At 46.3% G+C, this 18267-nt stretch overlaps 1 protein-coding gene across 1 annotated transcript in view; it reads right to left on the bottom strand.

The window, feature by feature from the left end:
• IGHMBP2 (immunoglobulin mu DNA binding protein 2) overlaps positions 1 to 18267 on the bottom strand; it is a 90730-nt gene that overhangs the window by 45466 nt on the left and 26997 nt on the right. The window contains exons 5-7 of the mRNA XM_073658042.1: positions 14195 to 14358; positions 10964 to 11164; positions 7625 to 7772 (exon numbers count right to left, since the gene is read on the bottom strand). Coding sequence (XP_073514143.1) covers positions 7625 to 7772; positions 10964 to 11164; positions 14195 to 14358 — 513 coding nt within the window. The remainder of the gene's footprint in view (positions 1 to 7624; positions 7773 to 10963; positions 11165 to 14194; positions 14359 to 18267) is intronic.

Genomic DNA, 18267 nt, shown 5'->3' with positions numbered 1-18267 from the left:
TCAGTGACTGACAGCCTTCTTTGCAAAAGTGTGCACATAGAGATAGCTGTCAATCAATGACAGGACCGCCCCCTGGAACGAAAATCCCAAAAAGAGCAGAGGTTTATATGATTGGAGCACAGACAATACTGAATCTTTTCTCACAAAACTATATATAAATCTACTCAGCTCCCCTAGCCCTATAAAATGGTGCCCGTAGATTGCACTGCATTTTGATGATGGAAGGTTCCCTTTAAAGATGGACTATGCGGCACAGGAATGGTAGAGGGGAGGCAACAGAAAAAGATGTCCCAGTGGTTTACGTGGGTTATAATGGGGGCAAGTGTAAACAGTTACGTTTAGCTTGAGGCAGAAGTGATGAAAATATGGATGTGCGGCCTGAAGCACAAAGTCTAGTCAATAGTTCAGATACGGGAGTGATAGGGACGGGGACATTTAATTTGTCCATATTGAGTTACAGGACAAGGGAGGAGACAGGCAGCATTTCAGGATAGTCTAAGTAACATCAAAAATGGAAAGGTGTCTACACATTATGGCGGTCATTACTACACCTAAAATGCACAATAAAAATAGAATACGATATAGAGTACAACTCTAATAATAATAATAAAAAAAGAAAGATTAATATTTTCTTAACTCCCATAGGTCTGAATAGAGAACGCCATGCATGGCCGCTACTCCTTTCACAGTGGCTGCATCTCCTGGCAGGACCAGGTCGATGGAGTCCAATGAGACCTACATCTATTGGCCTATGGATGTGAAAAATGATAAGACAAGAATAATCCTTAAACGGGTTGTTGTCCATTCTAAGAAAAGTTTTTCCTATCCTTAAATTGTGCATTAATCGCCCTTCCCGGGTCCAGCTTTGAGTTTCCACCTCTGCTCCCAGCGCCTTACTGCGGCGCCGATGTCGCAGGCTACGGAGCTCAGCGGCCCTGCCTGTGTAGACAGCCCCCGACACTCAGCTCACTGACTGGCTGCTGTGACAGCGCAACTCTCGTAGAACAAAATAAACTACTGTATATCCCAACTGGCTTGGCATTTATTCCTGGTTATGTTGCAAGACTTATTAAAGGGGGAAGGCATTGGCTTACAGGGTAGCCAACTTGTTTAGGTTCATCTGGTGAAGTGGATCCTCCAAGTCCCAGGTCCGGGTGGGCACACGGACCCCAGGCGTTGGTGCATCAAGCAGGACTTGGCACACTGAGGAATCTTGGGAGCAGCAGGACGGATGCAGAGGAACCCAGCAGGGATTGAAGCAAGCTAAAGCATGGTGTGCACCGAAGTTGGAGTATACTAAACAAAAGTCTTGATCTCAATCCTAAGACACAGGTGTGTCCCCTAATGGGCCTTAAATATTATTAAAGAGATGATGTCAGTGAGCCACGCTGGGCCACCTGTAAAACTCGACGTGGAGCACAACAGAGGGCAGCGGACGGAGGTGAAGGAGGCAGAGCCCGGGATACTTGGTATAGTAGGAGCCACATTTGAGAGATGATGTTACGGACACAGTAGCACTAAAATATAATATAATTGAAGGAAGCAATACAAAACGGTAAGGAGCACATCCTTGTTCTAAACTATGATGGCCCACCCTAAGGCGCAGCTAGGCCATCAATATTTGATGGGAGATAATTTGACTTTTAGGCCCCTACTGAGCAGCACATTGAAGGCGCTCTTGATCTCCTGCAGGTTGCAGTACCAGGGACAGCAATCCGTATGAGTAAGTCAGTGTTAAAGGGGAATTGATTCATTGTACTAGTAGGCGGATGTCCCCCGAGTTCATGGATGGCACCTCTGAGGAACAGACGTTGTGTTCAAGGTCAGTAGAAGAACTTTAAAATATAAAAAGGAACACAGGCAATGGATAGTAGAAAACTGGAAAATAGTATGAAGATTGGATGTTTAAGTTTAAGGTGTTTGGATCCAAGCAGAACAAAAGTGAGATAGAGAAGGAATGGAAGGATATGGAGGACATGCGATACCTTAAATCAAGCAGAGCTTTGTTCTATGTGCACAGCGTGCAAGGAATAATGAATCCGAAAGGTTATCAGTCTATTTTAGAATGTGATCTTACCCGATGCGCTCTGCGTTTCATCATACAGCAGGACAACAATATCCGTCTGATTAGATTTCTAAGCTATGCAAACGTTACTGTGAAGAGACAGGGAGTCGGAGGACAGTGTTTGATAGAACGGCTGCTATAATGATCATATCCTACTGAGCTCTTGTGAGACAAGCTCCACTGTAAGGTCAGGTACATATCATCTACAAGCCAGGCACATCTCTAAGGAGCGGAGAGGAAATTCTGTTTCAAAAACTGTGGGCTAGAATGTTAAATGTCTGCAATTCTACATGGTACATATGGAATTGTCAGGTCAGGTTTAAAGAGGCTGTCCACCTTCAGGCACACTTTTTTCTTTCTTAAATGCATGTATTTTATGCTAAGAATAATTTTTGCTAATGGATCCCATTAAACATTTTGCATTGTGTGCCTTCTGTAGCCTCTGTGTTTCACTGTCTATTTCTGGCTGCAGACCGAGTTAACTGAGAATCTGTCAGTCAGCCCGCTATGAAGGTTTGACAGGGAGATTGTAACTCTTTTATCTATTTTTCAGAGCTCCTTTAAGCGGATTTATAACCACAGATCACATCAATGTGGAATGTGCATGGAAACGACCACTTTGATGAACAGACCAAGTACATTATATGAAATAAATAGTAACGATCAAAGATCAGTAATAGCATTAAAACTACTTGATCTTCAGTAGGATTCTACTGTGCCACAAAACAGCTAGGACCCAATGAGCCCCATTGAACTCTTCTGAAGGTGTCCAGAGTCCCATGGAACTCCTCTGAAGGTGTCCGGAGTCCCATGGAACTCCACTGAAGGTGTCCGGAGTCCCATGGAACTCCACTGAAGGTGTCCGGAGTCCCATGGAACTCCACTGAAGGTGTCCGGAGTCCCGTGGAACTCCACTGAAGGTGTCCGGAGTCCCGTGGAACTCCTCTGAAGGTGTCCAGAGTCCCGTGGAACTCCTCTGAAGGTGTCCAGAGTCCCGTGGAACTCCTCTGAAGGTGTCCGGAGTCCCGTGGAACTCCTCTGAAGGTGTCCGGAGTCCCGTGGAACTCCTCTGAAGGTGTCCGGAGTCCCGTGGAACTCCTCTGAAGGTGTCCGGAGTCCCGTGGAACTCCTCTGAAGGTGTCCGGAGTCCCGTGGAACTCCTCTGAAGGTGTCCGGAGTCCCATGGAACTCCTCTGAAGGTGTCCGGAGTCCCATGGAACTCCTCTGAAGGTGTCCGGAGTCCCATGGAACTCCTCTGAAGGTGTCCAGAGTCCCGTGGAACTCCTCTGAAGGTGTCCGGAGTCCCGTGGAACTCCTCTGAAGGTGTCCGGAGTCCCATGGAACTCCTCTGAAGGTGTCCGGAGTCCCGTGGAACTCCTCTGAAGGTGTCCGGAGTCCCGTGGAACTCCTCTGAAGGTGTCCGGAGTCCCGTGGAACTCCTCTGAAGGTGTCCGGAGTCCCGTGGAACTCCTCTGAAGGTGTCCGGAGTCCCGTGGAACTCCTCTGAAGGTGTCCGGAGTCCCGTGGAACTCCTCTGAAGGTGTCCGGAGTCCCGTGGAACTCCTCTGAAGGTGTCCGGAGTCCCGTGGAACTCCTCTGAAGGTGTCCGGAGTCCCGTGGAACTCCTCTGAAGGTGTCCGGAGTCCCGTGGAACTCCTCTGAAGGTGTCCGGAGTCCCGTGGAACTCCTCTGAAGGTGTCAAGAGTCCCATGGAACTCCTCTGAAGGTGTCAAGAGTCCCATGGAACTCCTCTGAAGGTGTCCGGAGTCCCATGGAACTCCTCTGAAGGTGTCCGGAGTCCCATGGAACTCCTCTGAAGGTGTCCGGAGTCCCATGGAACTCCTCTGAAGGTGTCCGGAGTCCCATGGAACTCCTCTGAAGGTGTCCGGAGTCCCATGGAACTCCTCTGAAGGTGTCCGGAGTCCCATGGAACTCCTCTGAAGGTGTCCGGAGTCCCATGGAACTCCTCTGAAGGTGTCCGGAGTCCCATGGAACTCCTCTGAAGGTGTCCGGAGTCCCATGGAACTCCTCTGAAGGTGTCCGGAGTCCCATGGAACTCCTCTGAAGGTGTCCGGAGTACCTTGGAACTCCTCTGAAGGTGTCCGGAGTCCCATGGAACTCCTCTGAAGGTGTCCGGAGTCCCATGGAACTCCTCTGAAGGTGTCCGGAGTCCCATGGAACTCCTCTGAAGGTGTCCGGAGTCCCATGGAACTCCTCTGAAGGTGTCCGGAGTCCCATGGAACTCCTCTGAAGGTGTCCGGAGTACCTTGGAACTCCTCTGAAGGTGTCCGGAGTCCCATGGAACTCCTCTGAAGGTGTCCAGAGTCCCATGGAACTCCTCTGAAGGTGTCCAGAGTCCCATGGAACTCCTCTGAAGGTGTCCAGAGTCCCATGGAACTCCACTGAATGTGTCCAGAGTCCCGTGGAACTCCTCTGAAGGTGTCCGGAGTCCCGTGGAACTCCTCTGAAGGTGTCCGGAGTCCCGTGGAACTCCTCTGAAGGTGTCCGGAGTCCCGTGGAACTCCTCTGAAGGTGTCCAGAGTCCCGTGGAACTCCTCTGAAGGTGTCCGGAGTCCCGTGGAACTCCTCTGAAGGTGTCCGGAGTCCCGTGGAACTCCTCTGAAGGTGTCCGGAGTCCCGTGGAACTCCTCTGAAGGTGTCAAGAGTCCCATGGAACTCCTCTGAAGGTGTCAAGAGTCCCATGGAACTCCTCTGAAGGTGTCAAGAGTCCCATGGAACTCCTCTGAAGGTGTCAAGAGTCCCATGGAACTCCTCTGAAGGTGTCCGGAGTCCCGTGGAACTCCTCTGAAGGTGTCAAGAGTCCCATGGAACTCCTCTGAAGGTGTCCGGAGTCCCATGGAACTCCTCTGAAGGTGTCCGGAGTCCCATGGAACTCCTCTGAAGGTGTCCGGAGTCCCTTGGAACTCCTCTGAAGGTGTCCGGAGTCCCATGGAACTCCTCTGAAGGTGTCCGGAGTCCCATGGAACTCCTCTGAAGGTGTCCGGAGTCCCATGGAACTCCTCTGAAGGTGTCCGGAGTCCCATGGAACTCCTCTGAAGGTGTCCGGAGTCCCATGGAACTCCTCTGAAGGTGTCCGGAGTCCCATGGAACTCCTCTGAAGGTGTCCGGAGTCCCTTGGAACTCCTCTGAAGGTGTCCGGAGTCCCGTGGAACTCCTCTGAAGGTGTCCGGAGTCCCGTGGAACTCCTCTGAAGGTGTCCGGAGTCCCGTGGAACTCCTCTGAAGGTGTCCGGAGTCCCGTGGAACTCCTCTGAAGGTGTCCGGAGTCCCTTGGAACTCCTCTGAAGGTGTCCGGAGTCCCATGGAACTCCTCTGAAGGTGTCCGGAGTCCCATGGAACTCCTCTGAAGGTGTCCGGAGTCCCATGGAACTCCTCTGAAGGTGTCCGGAGTCCCATGGAACTCCTCTGAAGGTGTCCGGAGTCCCATGGAACTCCTCTGAAGGTGTCCGGAGTCCCATGGAACTCCTCTGAAGGTGTCCGGAGTCCCTTGGAACTCCTCTGAAGGTGTCCGGAGTCCCATGGAACTCCTCTGAAGGTGTCCGGAGTCTCATGGAACTCCTCTGAAGGTGTCCGGAGTCTCATGGAACTCCTCTGAAGGTGTCCAGAGTCCCATGGAACTCCTCTGAAGGAGTCCAGAGTCCCATGGAACTCCTCTGAAGGTGTCCAGAGTCCCATGGAACTCCTCTGAAGGTGTCCAGAGTCCCATGGAACTCCTCTGAAGGTGTCCGGAGTCCCATGGAACTCCTCTGAAGGAGCTCAGAGTTCCATGGAACTCCTCTGAAGGAGTCCAGAGTCCCATGCACTTGACAAGTCCTCTGAAGGTGTCCGCTGATTTCTGGCACCAAGATGGTACCAGCAGATCATTTAAAGGTTTATAACAAGTTGGGATGGGCATACCTTTTGCGCTGCTCTGGTCTGTGAATTGTCTGGAACAAGGCTCCACGCAGCAGGCACGATCTAGTGACGTCATTATGACTGATGCGCTGAGGCTGATGGCACTCTGTTCCAGCATTGTATTCAATGGTGTTTGCATACTGAGGATTGAGATTCCATTGAAATAAAGTATAGGCATAAGGGGGTTATTGCCACACCTGGACACTCCCCCAGCTCAATAGCCCCATAGTGGCTGCATGGCCTGTCAATATATGCGGTGTGCTCTTGGCCAGAGTCCTGATGAAGGCCCCCGTGACTGCCATCTTAGCACCTCTACTGAAGCCCAGCCATAGGAAACCTTGTTTTTTTCACTATGTGCTGCAACACTTTAGTATTGCAATATGTAAAACCAGCGATCAAACAAACACAAGTTCAGCTCAAGTCTTCTATAGGAACTAACAAATACAGCAAAGAAATTTAAAACATTATAAAAAATATTTAATACATAAAAACATAAATATTCAAACCACCCCTTTTCCCCACTTTAAAATGAATTAAAAAAAATAAGCATATCTGGTATGTAAAAATGCAATTAACAGTGTTCAAAATTCCGGATGTACCCCAAATGTTGTCATTAAAAATGGGGTTAATATTGAGATATTGATATATACTTCATCTCTCTTGTGTGCTCTAAAGTGTTGTTTTAAGATATGGTAATGTATAATCATTATCATCCCCTGTACGCCAGAAAACTGGGGAATCTGTCACCAGGTTTTTGCTATGTAATTTGAGAGCAGGTTAATGCCTTGCATCTATAATAGCTTTGTACATTAAAGTGTTCATTTTGATCTCAGTAAGCATTGGTACTCCCACCTCTGAGACCCCAATTGCAATCATCAGAATGTAAAGGCTGCAGTTTTGCCTCAATATTACATCCCGTAAGGTGAATCTGTCGCCAGGTTTTTATTATACCATCTGGGAGCACCATAACATAGAGACAGAAATCCTGATTACAGCGATGTGTCACTTACTGGGCTACTTGATGTCATTTTGATAAAATCCCTGTTCTATCTGTTGCAGATCTAGCAGTGCTTTGAATGAGAAGCTCTGTATAACCCAGCCCACACCAGTGATTGGCTGCATTCTGTGTATACTTTGCATAAGATGAAATCTGCCAATCAGAGGTAAGGGCGGGGTTACACAGAGGAGGACTACATAGCACGAGACTACTAGTCCTGTAGTGATAATCTCCTGCTGATAAAACATTGACTTTATTGAAACTACAACAAGCAGCTCAGTAAGTGAGACATCTCTGGAATTAGAATCTCAGCCCCTACATCATGATGTTGTCAGATTACATACACAAAACACGCTGACAGATTCTCTTTAAATGTGAGAACATTCTTGAAGATTTATTGTTTGTTTGTGCAATATAGTAAGGAATTGCTATTTAAGCCATTATCATAGAGAGTAGTTTTATGGATGCCAGGATGACTCACAGAAGCACACTCTATTTATATCCATGGGGAAAGTTGTAACGTTGGCACCATACTGTATGAATCATAGGCCTTGAAGGGGGTTGATACCAGTGAGACGTCGACTAGAAACAGCAGAAAATGTGATTAAAGCAGAACAGATTGTCCTCGGCCACCCGCGTGGCACTGACCTGTGGTGGTGGCCAGGATGACATTGGCATTTTTCAGCGTCTCCATCATGGCCGCCTCCTCCCTTTCCTTCAGCTCTTTTCTCAGGGCTCTGATCTCGCTTCTGAAGTTGCTCTTTTCATCTCTGTTCTGCAGTTTCTTCATTTTTGCCTTTTAAATGAAAGGAAAAAAAAAATCATCAAATCAAATGACGGAAATGATTTGTACTGTTAAAGAGAATATGATGGCAAATCAGAAGCCACAGGCTCTTAACCCCTTAAGGACCACTCTTCTGCAGCTATATGTTAGCACTGCAGCATTTCTTTGGTATTTAGCAGCTTGACTTTTTAGTGCAAGGAAGATAAGAAAATCTAATATGAATTATCATGTTCAATCTCTCAGAGTTTCATATAAATGCATCTAAAATGGGTTTTATATTTGTGCCTCTCATTATCTGGCAAAAAATAATAAAGTTCCATTAATCCGGCATCTACCTGCAAGGTCACCATCGGAGCATCACATGTTAAAATGTAATCAGGGCTGATGGACAGTACGTGCATTAAAGGGGGCTTAGGACCCCCATAAACATTAAATAACTGTCGACCAAATATTCGTTCTCTGAGACATCCCCGAACACAAGGCCAAGTGCCCCTGTGACCCCCACAAGACAGCAACTGGTAGACTCCTCGGGTGGGCGCTTATCTCCTCTCCTCTTAGGCTGTGTGTCCACTATGCATTTTTCAAGCGTTTTTGCCGCAGAATTTCCAAAGCGAAAACGCTTAAAAATCGCTTGGTAATACGTGCCCTATGGTCCCCAATGATAATCCGCATGAGCTGTGCACATGCTGCGGAAATTTCCGCTGCAGATTATCATTGTGGAAAAATACGCAGCATGTCCATTAATTTTGCGGACACGCAGTGTAATTGCTGCCATTGACTTGCATTGAATATCCGCATGACTACATGTGCACATGCGGATATTAAGCGATTCAATGGCGTATGGTACCCGGGCCTGGAGAAGAGGAGACTCATCCAGACCCAGGTACCATAGTACCTGTAAAAAAAAAAAGAATTTAAAATAAAAAATATACATTATACTCACCTTCCGATGTCCCCCGGCCTTCTCTGTGATGCGTCCTGGCTCCCCGGCAGCTCACGATGGTGTAAAAGGACCTTCTATGACGTCATTTAGTCATGTGACAGGTCACGCGTGTCCTTTTACACCACCGCGAGCCGTACAAGAGACCGGACGCACCGGAGAAAAGACCGGGGGCCATCGGAAGGTGAGTATAATGTTTTATTTTTTACCATTTTTATTCTTTTTTTAACTATTAACTTGGTCACACTATAAAAATCCATGCCGGTTGCAGTGTCAGTAAAGTGAATGAGAATCCTGAAGTCTCATGCACATGTTGCTTATTTGTAATGTTTCAAAGTTTTTGCTACATATTTCACTTATACTAATGAGAGGGGAAAAATCTGCACCAAAAACCATGTAAAAAATGCATCAAATGTGCGGCAACAATGCACCTACGAGTATTTCACACAGTTTTTTCTGCCAAGAGATGCAGAAATGGTGGAGAAATTTCTGCACCAAATACTTAAAGGGGTTGTCCACTAGTAGGATAACCCCTTTTTGATCTAAATGTTTGGCCCCGATAAAATAAAAAAAGCCTATACTCACCTCCGGGGCTGGCGCCGTCCCAGCGTTGTCGACACTCGCGGTCCCAGGGCTGCCGTGCTGTTGTTAAGATGCGTGAGCCAGGTGCCCAAACAGCGTTGGTGTCACTGTCCCCCCTTCTGTCGAATCGAACATGAAGAGGAAATCCGGGCTGCAGCTGATCTCTGACTTGACTTCCTCTTCATGTTCAATTTGTCCGAAGGCAGAGACAGTGACACCAGTGACTGATTGGGCGCTGGGCATCACGTGTCACAAGAACCGCACGAGAGCTCCAGGACTGCGACTGCTGACATCGCTGGGACGGCGCTGGCATGGGATGTGAGTATTTATTTTATTGGGGTCAAGCGTGAGGTATGAGAAGGTAGGTCCAAGTAGTGGGCAACGTCTTTAACGTGTGCACATACCCTTAAAAAGATTGGACAATGAGATTCAGCAGTCTGGATCCTTCTCTTCCCCACCATCATCTTTTGGAGTAGAGTTGGGAGACCACCATAAACATTAGACTGTTAGCTGATCCTGCTGATCTTGGTGGGTTTGGCTGTCCTTAATGTAAATTTGTACGGGACTTTTTACACTTATGGGTCACCTGCCAAACACCATCTAGGAGTAGCCACATGGCACACACATGGTTATATTTAACAGCCAATAATAATGTGCAGATATGGAGCACATGAATTCTAAAAATTAGGGTAATAAATGGAGTTTAGACTCGAAAAGGGGCCCTGATCGCTGCAATGTATCAAGCCCAGGCATCTTAAATGTTGCACCCTGAAGAAGGTTGACGAAACGCGCGTCGGGTTGTCCTGTGGATTCACATCTTTATTTTCACCAGGTAATGAACATTCTATTCTATATACATATGGAATACATTGCAGTAAGGGATGTGGCTAATATTTCCTATATTGTTATATTTTGGTAGGATGTGGCTCGGTTAGATTGAAGTGAACTATTGTTACTAATCATATTTATATATTACACATTGAGTGCAATCTTACTTTTGGTTCAATATAGCCACTTCGCTCAGTTCACACATCCTATCCATATATTATTGGCATAGTTATCATCATTTTCCTGTGGTGTTTGTGATCCATCATCTATGTACTGACGGTACCCGCCATTTTTTATGAAGTTGCTGGGTTTTATCATGTTTTTATTATGACTTTGTTCAATAAAAGTTAATTTTTATGATCTAATATACTCACCTTTTTTCTTTGGAGTAACGTCCTTCAAGAAAATTGTTGTTATCTTAAATGTCAGCCCTGCCAATAGGACAAGCTAGGTGCTGAATTATCAAATATTATGAGTCGGACATTCATAGGAAAATATAACATCTGCTACAATAATTTTATTTTTTTTAATTAAAGGGACTGCCCAATCTATAACAGGGACTCAGCTTTTATGAATATTTTACATTTACCAATATACTTTTATTTACAAATAAATAGGAAATAAAATTCTAAAATATGATCATCCTGATTGGGTACACCCTGTCGCGATGGGATCTGTTATAGATTGGGCAACTCCTTTAATTAAAAAAATATTCATTATATTCAGAAATATATATTTTCTAATGGACCATAATGAGTGAATAAAACAACGTTACTACAAATATATAGAAGAAAGTGTGATGGACGCAGAGGTTAGGGCGGCTACTTAATCGAGAACCTCTTACTATACTTACAAAGGTCAGGTCAATATCTTTTCGGATGTCAGTGACGAGCTGTGCATTATCACTCCGAGCCAACACCGCGTCCAGGGAATGATGCTGTAAGGATTCCAGAAGTCTCGCCGGGTGGCCGAGGCGTAAGATCTTCTCTTTATACACAGACAATCGCTCCACCAGGTTGTCCACAGCGACATTAGATGGAGCGCAGCAAAGAACCTTGGAAACAAAGAAGAAATGCCAAAAATATATTTTTTTTAATTTTTTTTAACCCCTGTAAAAACAATGAAAAAAAAATCAATGTATTTGTAAAGTAACTCATTGTTTTCTACACGGAGAACATGCCAGTGTCTATCAGGTTGGCATAAGTTGAACATCCCTACAGGCAGTAGTGTATGGTTATATGCTGCTGTTTCCACTAATGTATCTTAGTTTTATAATAATGGAAGACTATAGCAGATGTAATATTTTGCATACAATAGCACGGTACATGTGTGGCTGCTTTTTCCAAAAAAAATACATAAACAAAATATAAATGAAAGGTTTTGGCCAACCGCAACAACTTATCTCTTCACAGGATAAACTGCAGGTCACTGAGGATCCAACTGCTGAGACCCCCACCAATTCCAAGAACGAGGCTCAGGAGTCTGGAGCGATGGTTGTATGAGGCACCAATACTTTATTAATTGTCTATCTCCACTAGTCCCACAGATAATAAATGGAGTGTGATCGCTTGACTATTGCTTCGTTACAATGGGGGGGGGGGGACTTGATGGCCTCATTTTAGGGATTTTGGGGGTCTCAGCAGTCCGAACCCCAATAATCAGAAAATTATCCCTTATAGAATAGAAAATATAATATATTAGAATATATCTAATATATACAGTACAGACCAAAAGTTTGGACACACCTTCTCATTTAAAGATTTTTCTGTATTTTCATGACTATGAAAATTGTACATTCACACTGAAGGCATCAAAACTATGAATTAACACATGTGGAATTATATAGTTAACAAAAAAGTGTGAAACAACTGAAAATATGTCTTATATTCTAGGTTCTTCAAAGTAGCCACCTTTTGCTTTGATGACTGCTTTGCACACTCTTGGCATTCTCTTGATGAGCTTCAAGAGGTAGTCACCGGAAATGGTCTTGAAGGAGTTCCCAGAGATGCTTAGCACTTGTTGGCCCTTTTGCCTTCACTCTGCGGTCCAGCTCACCCCAAACCATCTCGATTGGGTTCAGGTCTGGTGAATGTGGAGGCCAGGTCATCTGGCGTAGCACCCCCATCACTCTCCTTCTTGGTCAAATAGCCCTTACACAGCCTGGAGGTGTGTTTGGGGTCATTGTACTGTTGAAAAATAAATGATGGTCCAACTAAACGCAAACCGGATGGAATAGCATGCCGCTGCAAGATGCTGTGGTAGTCATGCTGGTTCAGTATGCCTTCAATTTTGAATAAATCCCCAACAGTGTCACCAGCAAAGCACCCCCACACCATCACACCTCCTCCTCCATGCTTCACGGTGGGAACCAGGCATGTAGAGTCCATCCGTTCACCTTTTCTGCGTCGCACAAAGACACGGTGGTTGGAACCAAAGATCTCAAATTTGGACTCATCAGACCAAAGCACAGATTTCCACTGGTCTAATGTCCATTCCTTGTGTTCTCTAGCTCAAACAAGTCTCTTCTGCTTGTTGCCTGTCCTTAGCAGTGGTTTCCTAGCAGCTATTTTACCATGAAGGCCTGCTGCACAAAGTCTCCTCTTAACAGTTGTTGTACAGATGTGTCTGCTGCTAGAACTCTGTGTGGCATTGACCTGGTCTCTAATCTGAGTTGCTGTTAACCTGCGATTTCTGAGGCTGGTGACTCAGATAAACGTATCCTCAGAAGCAGAGGTGACTCTTGGTCTTCCTTTCCTGGGGCGGTCCTCATGTGAGCCAGTTTCTTTGTAGCGCTTGATGGTTTTTGCAACTGCACTTGGGGACACTTTCAAAGTTTGCCCAATTTTTCGGACTGACTGACCTTCATTTCTTAAAGTAATGATGGCCACTCGTTTTTCTTTACTTAGCTGCTTTTTTCTTGCCATAATACAAATTCTAACAGTCTATTCAGTAGGACTATCAGCTGTGTATCCACCAGACTTCAGCACAACACAACTGATGGCCCCAACCCCATTTATAAGGCAAGAAATCCCACTTATTAAACCTGACAGGGCACACCTGTGAAGTGAAAACCATTTCCGGTGACTACCTCTTGAAGCTCATCAAGAGAATGCCAAGAGTGTGCAAAGCAGTCATCAAAGTAAAATGTGGCTACTTTGAAGAACCTAGAATATAAGACATATTTTCAGTTGTTTCACACTTTTTTGTTAAGTATATAATTCCACATGTGTTAATTCATAGTTTTGATGCCTTCAGTGTGAATGTACAATTTTCAAAGTCATGAAAATACAGAAGAATCTTTAAATGAGAAGGTGTGTCCAAACGTTTGGTCTGTACTGTATATATATATATATATATATATATATATATATATATATATATATATATATATATATATATATATATATATTAGAATAGAAGATACGATATAAGATATATTGGCCAATCCACTAATGAAAAAAAATGTACATATAAAACTGACAAGGGACTATGCGGTATGGGTGACTAGTCAAAGAGGCCAGTCCTTGACTGCTTCTTCTCACACCCCGAGACTGGTAGGTGTCTCTTCAGGAAGAGCAGGGCAGGGACATACCTCTTGGACTAGTCACCCAAGCCAAATGGTCCCCGGCCAGCAACGCCGCCGCTATTCAGAGCAAAACTTACCTGGCTGAAGAGATTGGACCAGTGTCTGATTCCTGCTGCCCTTGGACCGGTCAGCAAGTATCGGCTCTCAGGTTGACTTCTGAGTCACACTAACATTTCTTGGGGGCTGCAGCTTACATAGGACTACAGGTCATGTTATGTCCTTGGTTAGCTGGATTGAGCCGCTCTCTGACAGATCAAGGGCTGCACTTGAGGCCCAGACAATACGTTAAGTCATGCAGTCAACTAAAAGAGCACTGGCTCTTTAGTGAGAAAATACAATTACAAGGCTAAGTCATTGTCTATGACTGAGGTTCCAACAAACAATCCTGTCAGCGGTGGTCATTTCTCCACCGCAGGTGTCCTAAGGGAAAGTGCTGGAAATCTGTGGACAACCCAGAAAGCAATGTCCTGATAACTGCAGTGACAGCGTCCTGCTCACCTTCAGTCCTTGCTTCACAGCTTGCAAGATAATTTCCACCACAGTAGTTGTCTTGCCGGTACCAGGGGGTCCGTGAATAACAGCAACTTCTCTCTGATTGAGGGAGAAAACAACAGCCTCCTTTTGTGAACTGTCCAAGCTTGGATTGAGAAATCCCACAGGTCCTGAAGGCACGGGACAAAAAAGGAACACAATATGGAAAATGAAGAATTTAGGCTTAATATGTTAAAGGTTTATGGCACCAGCTGGAACATTGTATCCCTGATTACAAATAAGAAATGTACAACTCACACACAAACCCACGTAAAAGTGAAGGGAGGTGGTTTATGTGCGACAGGTTCACTCAGCGATATCGAATGTGGTTAGAAAACATAACATTTTTTAAGAAAAAACTGCAGTAAAACTATGAAATCTACTGCTAATGTACATTACTGTGCGAGAGGTCACAAAGTCTGAGAATCCGAGAGAGCCTCTCTGTATATTGTGCAAACGTTTAGGCAGGAGTGAAAAAATGCTGCAAAGTAAGAATGCTTTCAGAAATAGAAGTGTTAATAGTTTATTTTTATTAATTAAAATGCAAAGTGAACGAACAAAAGAAAAATCTAAATCACATCAATATTTAGGGTGACCGCCCTTTGTCTTTAAAACAGCATATTTTTTTCTAGGAACTAGTCACTTGTACACAGTTTTTGAAGGAACTCAGCAGGGAGGTTGTTCTAAACATCTTGGAGAACTATCCTCAGATCTTCTGTGGATGTCGCTTTTGTGCAAATTCTTCTGTCTCTTCATATAATCCCAGACAGACTCAATGATGTTCAGATCATGGCTCGGTGGATCACTTCCAGGACTCTTTGATCTTTACGCTGAAGACAGTTCTTAGTGATATTGGCTGTATGTTTGGGGTCGTTGTACTGGTGCAGAATATATTTGGAGCCAATCAGACGCCTCCCTGATGGTATTACAGGATGGATAAGTATCTTCCAGTATTTCTCAGCATTAAGGACACCATTAATCCTACCAAATCGCCAACTCCATTTGCTGAAATCAAGGACCTTCTACCGGGTGACACTGTTACCTGCAGGCACTCGTCATTGTACCACTCTCCAAATTTTTACACATTGGTACAGAGCCCCAGCTGCCATTTTTCTACAACCTAGTTCCTTTTGTTTTGGTGCATAGTTGAGTCGCTTCCCCTCTATATCAAAAGTATTGTTTTTTTCCACAATTCATCTATTAATACAATTTCTGTCAAGACTTCTCCGAACCGGAGGTGATTGTAGCTGGGTCCCACCAGTTGCTGCCAGTTCTGATCTGATGGCACTGTTGGGCATCTTCTAACTTGGAAGTGAAGTAAACATGATGCGTTTTTCATCTGCTGCACTAAGTTTTTTGGTCGACCACTGAGTTTACAGTCCTCAATGTTGCCCATTTCTTGGTGATTCCACAAAAAAGCTTGAACACCACGTTTTGAAAACCCAATCTGCTTTGAAATATTTGTGAGGGACAATATAACTACCTTGTGCCTTGTTGCCATGCTCCATCTTGCCATGGTTTATGACCTGTGACATGAGACTGTCTTCCACAACCTCACCTTTGTAGCAGAGTGTTACAATAAGGAAGTGGTAGAGTTTGTCTGTTCATCACCCAGTTTTAAGCCTCCTACTGTTACGCACACGCCCGGACTGACTGGCGTGAGCGTGGTTAGTGATCCCACTGGACCATGAACCGAGGAGTGCCTGGAGGAGCGTGACTAAGTATGAATTCGGTCCGACCAAGGTCGCACGGCGGCTCAGTCGACTCCGTGAACCAGGGAGGAACCGAGCAGAGGGACCAGGTGCTACTCCAGGTCAGACTCCAGTCACAGCTGTTAACCCACACCGGGGAATGCAGGAACAGGCAGGTTAGGCTGGCATACAAACAGGTGGGTACTGGCAGGCCCGGCTGGTATGCAGACAGGTGGGTACTGGCAGGCACGGCTGGTATACAGACAGGTGGGTACTGGCAGGCACGGCTGGTATGCAGACAGGTGGGTACTGGCAGGTAGGAACGCAGGCAAGATAGGGACCAGTACAGACTGGAATACAGGAACAGAGCCGCAGGTGCGGTAGACAAGCAGAGCAGAGCAAAACCCGCAGGTGCGGTAGACAAGCAGAGCAGAGCAAAACCCGCAGGTGCGGTAGACAAGCAGAGCAGAGAAAAACCCGCATGTGCAGTAGACAAGCAGAGCAGAGCAAAACCCGCAGGTGCGGTAGACAAGCAGAGCAGAGAAAAACCCACATGTGCGGTAGACAAGCAGAGCAGAGCAAAACCCGCAGGTGCGGTAGACAAGCAGAGCAGAGAAAAACCCACATGTGAGGTAGACAAGCAGAGCAGAGCAAAACCCGCAGGTGCGGTAGACAAGTAGAGCAGAGCAAAACCCGCAGGTGCGGTAGACAAGCAGAGCAGAGCAAAACCCGCAGGTGCGGTAGACAAACAGAGCAGAGCAAAACCCGCAAGTGCGATAGACAAGCAGAGCAGAGCAAAACCCGCAGGTGCGGTAGACAAACAGAGCAGAGCAAAACCCACAGGTGCGGTAGACAAGCAGAGCAGAGCAAAACCCGCAAGTGCGGTAGACAAGCAGAGCAGAGCAAAAACCCCAAGTGCGGTAGACAAGCAGAGCAGAGCAAAACCCGCAAGTGCGGTAGACAGGCACAGCAGAGCAAAACCCGCAAGTGCAGTAGACAAGCAGAGCAGAGCAAAACTCGCAGGTGCGGTAGACAAGCAGAGCAGAGCAAAACCGCAGGTTCGGTAGACAAGCAAAGCTGAGCAAAACCCGCAGGTGCGGTAGACAAGCAGAGCAGAGCAAAACCCGCAGGTGCGGTAGACAAGCAGAGCAGAGCAAAACCCGCAGGTGCGGTAGACAAGCAGAGCAGAGCAAAACCCGCAGGTGCGGTAGACAAGCAGAGCAGAGCAAAACCCGCAGGTGCGGTAGACAAGCAGAGCAGAGCAAAACCCGCAAGTGCGGTAGACAAGCAGAGCGGAGCAAAACTCGCAAGTGCGGTAAACAAGCAGAGCAGAGCAAAACCCGCAAGTGCGGTAGACAAGCAGAGCAGAGCAAAACCAGCAACTGCGGTAGACAAGCAGAGCAGAGCAAAACCCGCAGGTGAGGTAGACAAGTAGAGCAGAGCAAAACTCGCAAGTGCGGTAGACAAGCAGAGCTGAGCAAAACTCGCAAGTCCGGTAGACAAGCAGAGCAGATACACACAAGGTACTTACAATGAAGTAGCGAGTGGACACTAAACTCACAAACAGAAGTACAGAGACAACGAGTTGGAGTTAGGTGCAGGTTCAGACACTGCAGGAAAAGGGAAGATACGAACATAGAGACAAACAAGTAACGGGCTAGGACACTGTACAGACAGGAACTGAACCAGGAACAAGATACAGGAACGAGCCTGGGAACTCAGCCCCCAGGGTGGCAGAAACAGTCTAGAAGTCAAGGACACAGGTAACGGCCTGGGTATACAGCCCCCAGGGTGGCGGTACAGACTAGAAGTCACAGATACAGGTAACAGGCCTGGGTATACAGCCCCCAGGGTGGCGGAAACAGACAAGATACGGAACAGGACCTGGCAAATCAGTTGCACAGGCACCTCCTACTGGGTGGAGGGGGTTTAAGTATCCAGTGACTCACAGCAATAGGCTGGGGACGCATTAGGACTGTACACACAGTAACTATAAGAAACAGGCAGTAACCGCGCCGCCGCCCTAAGCAATCATACAAGAGACATGCACACAGCAGGTACTAGAGCAAAGTGTGCAGCCTGGACTGATAGGTAAGATGGCGGTCTTGCATGGTGGGAGGTGGTAAGCCATGCCAGCATGCCGCCAGGGATGTTACAGTACCCCCCCTTTACGCCCCCTCTTCTTCAAGCCTGCAAGGATTTTCTGCAGAGAATTTGGAGGCCGACCCTTCTCTTCAAGAAGATTATCTCTTCTGTCCTCTAGAGGGAACGAAACTGGTCTCACCATCTTGGTGACTAGGATGCTTACTCCCATTGAGCCATCCTCAGCAACAGATGAAGTGAGTGAAG

Source organism: Phyllobates terribilis, unplaced genomic scaffold (genome assembly GCF_046119375.1).
Source record: "Phyllobates terribilis strain yellow unplaced genomic scaffold, ASM4611937v1 Scaffold_13__5_contigs__length_258822181, whole genome shotgun sequence".
NCBI classification, from domain to species: Eukaryota; Metazoa; Chordata; class Amphibia; order Anura; family Dendrobatidae; genus Phyllobates; species Phyllobates terribilis.
This window is presented reverse-complemented; position numbering and strand designations above follow the sequence as displayed.